The sequence below is a fragment of the Pocillopora damicornis genome, chromosome 5 (assembly GCF_964200805.1).
Source record: "Pocillopora damicornis chromosome 5, jaPocDami1.2, whole genome shotgun sequence".
Classification (NCBI taxonomy): domain Eukaryota; kingdom Metazoa; phylum Cnidaria; class Anthozoa; order Scleractinia; family Pocilloporidae; genus Pocillopora; species Pocillopora damicornis.
Window position 1 is genome coordinate 9,972,171 of NC_142674.1, and position 9,349 is coordinate 9,981,519.

Consider the following 9,349-nt stretch of genomic DNA (forward strand, 5'->3'; position numbering starts at 1 on the left):
ACCTGGCAGGCATTGTCATATTGTCAATCTGACAGTGCCTCTTTGTGGGCCCCAGAGAAAGCAAATGAAACTACCCGGTTTATAATTACGAGTGATGTCCGCGTGTCTGATCAAGAAGAAAGGAATTAGCAAATTTATTCTTATTTCACTTTATTTTTGATACACATCGAGAGATTGTAAACTTCTCAGTTAATAATCTATTGTGCACATTTAATACATGAATCTACTCTATTAATTTCCTGCCTTGTCCTCGGCCTTGTCTTCCTTTCGTCACAATTTTGACATTGACAAGAGCTGTTTTTGGCTCTGATCCTGCTGCATTTTACTCCACATTGTTTTTTTTTTTACCGCAATCGCTACAACTAAACAACAGTGCGTATCTTCCCCGCAGTCGATCTTAGAATGCCTTTTAGTTTGTCTTTATTATTCGCATACCTCGCACGCCTCGCACCACGACTCGCACGCCTGGTACCACGACTCGCACGCCTGGCATGCGTATTGGTAATATTATTGAGATGCTGTGGCGAGCAATTCGAGCATGATAGTATAATGAAACCGCCACAATTAGAGGGGAAAGAGGCGAATTCGGCAAAGTTGGCTGATTAGAACAGTAATTTCGCATTAGAACAATAACCTTCTCTCCTTAGGGACCGGTCATTATTTATCGCCTGGGGGGGGGGGTCGGAGTATTTTTGTTGTCACATCGGAGCATTTACCTGATCCCCCCGTAGAGTATCTAGTTTTTTAGAGATCCTCCCTTATCGGTAGTGGAAAGTTTCATGATCCCCCCCCCCTTTTCTCCCAGCCACCGCCAAATAACTTTTTGAATATGCAAGTGATATTTTAATAGTGGTACTTACGTCTCATGGACCTTGAACCACAACGGTAAATATTTGCTCGTCAGATACGAACTGAATTGTCGAGGAAGTGCTAATCTCAGGCTGTTCATCCAAATCCACGAAAACATAGTCATCGTCGCTCTCTGCCTCTCCACTTTCGGATTCTTCATCCTCGGATTCCACGTCATCTTCATCACTCGACAGTTCTTCTGTTATCACAGTCTCTTTATTCTGTCGGTAATAGTGACATCGAATGGCCTTCACTTTGTCAAGTTTCCGACCCACAGTCGTCAAACCATGCTTGTTGAGATACAGGTCTAGTTCTCTTACCCGCAACTTTTCAACTTTGCCACCCTCGATGAGGTTATCCCATTGAAAGTCCTTGTACGTTCGTTCGGCCTCTTGCCTTCTTCGCTCCTGAGCTGCTCTTGTTCTGATGTCCTTTCGGATCTCAATATCCTTCAAATGATTAACATATGCAATGACGTGCTTCTCTTCCACATTATATTTTGAGCAGAAGCTCTTCATGGTATCCTGATCGTTTCTGATACTGTCAGAATGTTCCTCGTACAGATCTTTAATACATTTTCTTGGAAGGTAATCATCTGGTGTCCTGCCCGTCGATTCCGTCTGATAGATATCCATGAAATGTCCAGGATTGTTTGAATCTGGTACAGGTTGCGGAATTCTTTCCGTTTCTGGACCGACCCATCTATTGTTAGAACACCAGGAACAGAGATTGGAACTTTCTTCTCTTGACTCTTTACAGGCATCACGACAGAATTCCATAAAAAGTTCTCCACGAATATAGTGGTCTTCCATAAACGATTCGATCTTTCGGAAGTATGCTGCACCGGGCGCTTGCTCTTTGTTTCGTTCTGATGCACCCCGATAGTTGTCGAGGTAAACAGAATTGAAAAAGAATAATTCATCAGGGGACTCGCTTACTTTGCTCTTGATGTAATCTTTAAGGTCGTTTGCAAGTGATGAGCTTGTTGAAAACTGGACCGAGAGTGTCACGTGGATTTTTGTATGTTTCTTACCCCCCACGAATTGAACTTTGAACTCTTGATGAAAACTCTAGGAAAAGGAAAATGAAAAGGAATGCGTGAAAGCCGTCTTGTATATTGTTATTCTGGAATACAGTCTTTATTCGAAGTTGTCCTGTTGTATACGTTTTATACATTTGGTGCCGAGACCCGGGAATCGAAAACCGGGATTCTACCGCTCTGAAAGAACGTCTTGAATGAAATTGTTGTGAATGCGAGCTGGAAACACGTGGGTGACATGTCGCAGTCGGGGAAGAAGAAATTGAAGAATCTGAGGAAATTTCGCGACGGTCATCGAAAGTTTGTCGAGAAAGCTATCGAAGATGCTAAAGGGTTAATCGCTGAAGGTAATCTCGTCGAAGTGAAAAGGCTGAAATTTCTTCGAACCGCTCTTGAAACGAAGTATTCGGAGCTTCAATCGCTCGACCGCGAAATTGTGGATCTGGTGGATGACGTTGAAGTTATTGATACCGAAGTCTGTGAGAGCTGTGAGCTAATGAGCTCCATTCAGGAGTGTATTGTAGAGTTAGAATCTGTTTTGGAAGCTCAAGAAAGTAAGGGAAAGAGCCAGAAATCCCCTTCCGTGGTGCAACCTGTTTCTCCCGAAAGCGCGGGAACTTCTCAAGGTCACGTTTCGAAAGCCTTCACTCATGCAAAGTTACCCAAGCTTGAGCTGAAGAAATTCCACGGAAATCCCATGCATTGGTATCCTTTCTGGGAATCTTTCGAGTCTGCGGTTCACAAGAACCCAAATCTGTCTTCCGTGGATAAATTCAACTATCTGAAATCACTTCTCACTGGCACTGCACAAAGTTCGGTCGCCGGTCTAGCCCTGACGAGTGCTAACTACGAAAAGGCGGTTGATCTACTGAAACAAAGATTCGGAAATCGGCAGATGGTGATCTCTAGCCACATCGAAGTGCTCACCAAACTCCCCAAGGTGGAATCGATTGGTGAAGTTAAGAAACTCCGAAGCTTGTACGACACAGTGGAGTCTCATGTTCGTGGATTAGAAGGTATGGAAATCTCTTCCGAGATGTATGGTTGTTTCTTAACACCAATAGTTATGCAGAAATTACCGGAGGAATTTCGAATCGCTATCACTCGCAATCTGGAATCGGAGACATGGAATCTGAAAGATATTTTGGTTGAATTTCACAAGGAACTGCAACTGAGAGAACAATGTCTCGTCAAAAACAAAGAGTTCAGATCCTCAAATCAGAGAGGTGAGTTGCCACTTTCTACATCAGCTTTGTACACTGACAGTTCTAAGGATAAGCAGTCTTCTCGTGTTTGGTGTTCATTTTGCAATCAAAACCATCAGAGTTCTAAGTGTAATGTTGTCACAAGTACTGAATCTAGAAAGGAAGTTCTTAAAAAGAAAGGCAAGTGTTTCCTTTGTCTCAAGCAAGGACATTTGGCACGTAACTGTCAAGCTCATATGAAATGTCTTAAATGTCAAGGAGCTCACCATGTAGCAATTTGTGGTGATTCTCAATCAACCCTGGGTGGGCAAGATCAAGATAATGTGGCCAGTGTATCTACCAGTATGTATGTGGATCAGTCTAGAGGGTCTGTGTTGTTGCAGACGGCAACCGCTGAAGTTGTGCGTCCAGATAATGACACTTCTTCCCCAAGTGTTCGCCTGGTATTTGACTCATGCAGTCAGAGATCTTACATAACTAAGAACCTTAAAGACAGACTGAAGTTACCAGTGATTGGTAGAGAGTCACTTCTGATTAAAACTTTTGGTGAGTCTGATGCCAGACTACGAACATGCGAAATTGTTCAAGTGGGTATCAAAACCATGTGTGATGCAATTGTCTACATACAAGCCTATGTGGTACCAGTCATATGTGGCCCCCTGACCCAACAACCCACAGAGCTCGTTCAGTCTAGCTGTGAACATCTGCACGGCCTCTCTTTAGCCGACAGGTGTGGTAGAGGAGATCTACCTATCAGCATTCTCATTGGTGCTGATCATTATTGGTCATTGGTCGAAGGAACCATAGTGAGAGGTGCACCGTGGGAACCTGTTGCTCTTGCCACCAAACTAGGATATGTCCTCTCTGGCCCCACCATGATTATGTCTCACAATGACAATGGTAACACAGTGAATCTTACTGCAACCCATGTTCTGAAAGTGGAAGCGATTGTTGTCAATCGGGATGAAATTGCCTTTGAACTTGAAAAATTCTGGGACTATGAATCACTTGGGATTCGAAATGACAGTTTGTCTCTGTATGACAAATTTGTGAGCAAAGTTGAATTTACAGAGGGAAGATATCAAGTACAGCTACCCTTCAAGGAAGACCATGAGCTGCTTACAGATAATTTTGCATTGTGCAAGTCAAGGCTAGTTTCACTGCTGAAGCGTCTGAATTTGAAGCCTGAGGTGTTAAAGCACTATGATGACGTCATCCGAGATCAGGAAAAACAGGGAATCGTGGAACCAGTGGAGCAAGGTACTAATAATGGTGTGGGCAAGGTACATTACCTTCCTAATCATGAAGTGATCCGTGTCGACAAGGACACTACTAAACTGCGTATTGTTTATGACGCCAGTGCTCGATCAGGAAGGAACACACCAAGCCTTAATGACTGTCTGTATGCTGGTCCCCCACTGTCTCCTTTCATTTATGACGTCCTCCTGAGGTTCCGGGCTCACAAGGTAGCCCTCATAGGAGACATTGAGAAAGCCTTCTTAAATGTTTCAGTTCACCCAAGAGATCGTGACTATCTTCGTTTCCTGTGGATTGACGATATCACAAGCAGTCGCCCGAAACTCCAAGTGTATCGATTTGCAAGAGTTGCATTTGGTGTCTCCTCAAGTCCCTTCTTATTAAACGCAACAATTCGTCATCATTTATCTTCTGCTGACATTCCCAGAGAGTTTGCTGAGAGAATTCTGAAAAGTTTGTACGTGGATGACTTTGTTAGTGGAGATGATTCCGATAATTCAGTTCTCGAGATGTATGAGAATCTGAAGTCGTCTTTCAAGAATGGAGGCTTCAATATGCGAAAGTGGGTCTCCAACTCCAAAGTCCTGCAGGAAAGAATTGGACAATCTGAAAGTCAGCCTCATCAAGTTTCAAGCAGTTTTGTTAAGGAACACCCGATTCAAGAGGAAGATGAAACCTACTCAAGTTCTCTGTTTGAGACAGCGAAGAACTTCACCACATCAAAACTCAAAGTACTTGGAGTTGGTTGGGACAGGGAGAAAGATTTGTTGCTCTTGGATCTGACCTCTTCACTAGAAACTGATAATACTTGTCTGGTTACGAAGAGAGCTATTCTTGGTACAACAAGCAAGCTGTATGACCCCTTGGGACTACTGAGTCCAGTCATCATTCCACTGAAGATCATCTTTCAATCTATTTGCAAGACAGGGGTTGGTTGGGATGACCCTGTGGATTCATTTATCCATGAACAGTGGTTAAAGCTTGTTCAAGATGCTAAGAAGGTGGGAGTGGTACAACTGAAGAGACACTACTTCCATGGTTGGTCAAAAGCAGATTTGCAAAGTGTTCAACTCCATGGTTTTGGGGATGCAAGTGAGAAGGCCTATGGAGCAGTTGTGTACTTACGCGTTGAAACAGCCACTGGAACTGTCTTCACCCAGCTTGTGTCATCAAAAACCAGAGTTGCCCCGATGAATGGAGAAACCATACCTCGACTGGAGTTAGTAGGCGCTCTCATTCTGGCCCGATTAGTCAATACGGTGTTGACAGCATTTGACGGAACATTGAAAGTTGATTCTGTACATTGCTGGTTAGATTCTCAAATTGCTCTGTGGTGGATTTGGGGTGTAAGTAGAGAATTCAAGCAATTCATTCAAAACAGAGTGGTTGAGATCCGTCGACTTACAAAGCCAGCTCAGTGGAATTATTGCCCCACGGAATCCAATCCAGCTGACATCTGTTCGCGTGGGTCAATGACCTCGAAATTGATCACCAATCAGTTGTGGTGGAGTGGCCCTGAGTTTCTTAGGGGTGAGAAGGAGCAGTGGCCAAGTCTTAAAATGAACTCTGTTGAAGTCACAAGTAATGATTCAGATCCTCGCCTAGAACTGAAGAAGGGAAGCTGTAACAACAGCAAGAAGCAGCATGACAGTTCAGTTCTTGTGAACATTGCCTTTGGAGAGGCGACTTCAGAAAATCGGCTAAATCTTGATTGCATCATTCCCTTGGAAAAGTTCAGTAGTCTTCAAAGACTGATGCGAGTCACCGCATATGTTTTGCGATTTGTTTCTAATCTCAAGCAAAGTAAAAGGAAGAAGGAATTGATTGATGGAGAAGTAACGCAAGAAGAGATGGATCAAGCAAGAGAACTTTGGATCAAGGAGGTGCAGAGATCCGTCTACAATGACAAGAACTTTGACCAGGTCAAGGTCTCGTTATCACTGTTCACGGATGACAAGGGAATCTTGAGGTGTGGTGGTCGTCTTAAAAATGCCCCGATTCCATATGATGCTCGTTTTCCGATATTCCTTTCAAGATGTTCACGATTCACCTACCTGGTTATCAATGACTGTCACTTCAAGGTTCTTCACAATGGTGTGAGGGATACACTCACAGAACTAAGATCAAGATTCTGGGTGACGAAAGGGAGGCAAACTGTGAAAACTGCGATCGGAAACTGTTCTGTTTGTAAGAAGTTACAGGGGAGAAGCTATGCAGTTCTTCCTCCCCCTCCTCTTCCTGAATTTCGGTTGAGTGATGAGTTTGCATTTACACGTGTTGGAGTGGACTTCGCAGGGCCCATATATGTCAAGGATGTATTTGCAAAGAAGGGAGATGTGAATAAGGTCTACATAGCTTTGTTCACGTGCGCCGCAACCCGAGCTGTTCATCTTGAACTTGTTCCAAATCTAAGTGCAGAGAGTTTTATCAGAGCCCTTGCTCGCTTTAAAGGAAGAAGAGGAATTCCCGTCTTGATTGTCAGTGACAATGGGAAAACTTTTAAGGATTCAAGAGTGCAGGCCCAGTGTCAGCGTGATGGCACACAGTGGAAGTTCAACGTTGAAGCAGCCCCTTGGTGGGGTGGATTTTTTGAACGGCTGGTAAAATCGGTCAAGTTGAGTTTGAAGAAGTGTATACGAAATGCTCGGTTAAACTATGATGAGCTATCTACTGTCCTTGTGGAAGTCGAAGCGGCCTTGAACTCACGACCCTTGACATATGTCTTCGATGAAATGGAGGAACCATTAACACCTTCACACCTGATTGTGGGCCGCAGAATTTTGTCAGTACCACCAAAGAGCTCGTCGGATGAAGTTGGCCAAACCGAGGAAACACTAACAAGAAGAGCAAAATTCTTACAGCGAATTCTGGATCACTTCTGGAACCGATGGCGGTCAGAATATCTCACACAACTTAGAGAATACCATCGCTATTCTAAGAGAGCTAACTCTCTCCGTAAAGTACAAGTGGGAGATATTGTGTGTCTACATGACAATAAGATCCCGAGACAGCTGTGGCGCCTTGGAAAGATCGAACGATTACTTCCAGGACGAGATGGTCGATTTCGAAGTGCAGTAGTAAGAGTTAAGTCTGGTAATTCACTAACTGCAGAATGGAGACGCCCATTGCAGAGACTCTATCCTTTGGAAGTGAAGTTGGACACTGAAACTGCCAATCCTGTGTCCCAAGCGGCAAATGTTCCTGTTAGAGTAGTGAGGGACGAGGATGTCCCAGTTGTTGTCGTGAATTCTGATTAAGATAGGTTTATTAAGTTGACTCTGTCATGTTATGATTTGTATTCGTAAGATTAATTGAACTTTGAACTCTGAACTTTGATTGATGATATCAATCAACGCGGGGGAGTGTGTTGAAAACTGGACCGAGAGTGTCACGTGGATTTTTGTATGTTTCTTACCCCCCACGAATTGAACTTTGAACTCTTGATGAAAACTCTAGGAAAAGGAAAATGAAAAGGAATGCGTGAAAGCCGTCTTGTATATTGTTATTCTGGAATACAGTCTTTATTCGAAGTTGTCCTGTTGTATACGTTTTATACAGAGCTCAAATATTTCCAGGAGGCTCAAGAGCGAGTGAAGGCCATACACCAAGAGCTGCAGAAAGCCTCCAATGCGCTCACGACCACCCTCATGAGCTTGAAGAGAAAGTTCCCATCTCCCATGGGGAACAACGGTCAATCCCGAAGAAAAAAAGAAAACAAGAGAAAAGTGAAAAAAATCAAGGAGAAAAGGTTGCATCAGCGAGCAGCAATTCTCCTAGAAAAACTTACCTCAAAAGAGGTAGCTAAAGAGGTTTTCGATTCACTCGAAAAGAATACTTACAAATGTGTCTCAAGTATTAATGCAGGATTCACTGCGAGATTTGTCAAGCGTCTCCACCTGGATCCTCTGCTATGGCTTTTGGAAAGAGGCGTGTTTGAAACAGAGCTAGCACGCAATTTGAAAGTGGTAGTGGCCAGAATGAACGAAGAGAATAGCAGTAATGGTGCTGAAAAAGGGTCAAGTTCGGGCGAGGATTCAGATGAATCTGACGAGGAGACTGTGCAAGAGCCAGTGGAGAGGGCTGCCGAAGATTCTGACACGGAAGCGGAACAAGATACAGCCTCACCAAAATAAACACTTTTTTATTTGTTGTTTTCATTCGGCCGCGTATTAAAATAATGAAAGTTTATGATTTTAGATTACGATTCTCTATAAAACAAACTGAAACGTTATGAAACAATTTTGAGCAATTGTAAGTATTCCATTCTCAAAATCTTAATTACCTTTCTAATTTAGATCGTGCCTGAATAAAAACGTGTATGTTAGACTACGATAGTGATTCTTTTTTACAAAATGGAGGGTCTGTAAAAGGGTTTGGGTTTTGTGTCTGGGCTAGAATAGAGTTTATATAATACAAAATACAACTGAACGTGGTCTTGAATATATGGTTGGGGGTTTAGAGTCCCAGCGGCAAATCCTACCAAAGTATTTACAAATGCAATCACCCGGGGTCCCGGCGCGACCTAAAATTCCTTTTTTTTTGGTCTGATATCCCCCATTATGCTTGTCAATTACGGCTGATCCCCCCTAAAGGTCTTCAAAAAACCATGTGATCCCCCCCTAAATACTCCGACCCCCCCCCCAGGCGATAAATAATGACCGGTCCCTTACTTAAGGTTTATTGTGAAATCTTTACCTCGTAATGTTCTTGATATATTGCAAAATTAGTCATAAATCGCCAAATAACTCATTTAAGTATTTTCAGTTGTATTTATATGAATACAGCTTGTTTTCATACTTGTTGGCGTATTAAATAAACAAATTTCGGTGTCTAAAAATATACCACCTCAAAGGAGAGAAGGCGTCGTTGTCAGCGGAGATGGAAATTACTTTTACCGAGCTGTTGCCCTTCGGAAGGATAAATAAACGATAAGGAACCCCTTGGTCAAGAGGGCAGTTTGTTTGAGAAAAATCCAAAGGTTTTCATGTGCCAGTTTCTT

At 43.1% G+C, this 9,349-nt stretch overlaps 1 protein-coding gene across 1 annotated transcript; it reads left to right on the forward strand.

Annotated features, from left to right (window-relative positions):
• The first annotated feature begins 1,834 nt into the window (after positions 1–1,834).
• On the forward strand, positions 1,835–8,679 carry LOC149045126 (uncharacterized). Its single transcript, XM_089206126.1, has one exon. The coding sequence runs from the start codon at positions 2,127–2,129 to the stop codon at positions 7,605–7,607; it is 5,481 nt and encodes a 1,826-aa protein (XP_089062252.1). The 5' UTR covers positions 1,835–2,126; the 3' UTR covers positions 7,608–8,679.
• Positions 8,680–9,349: the final 670 nt, after the last annotated feature.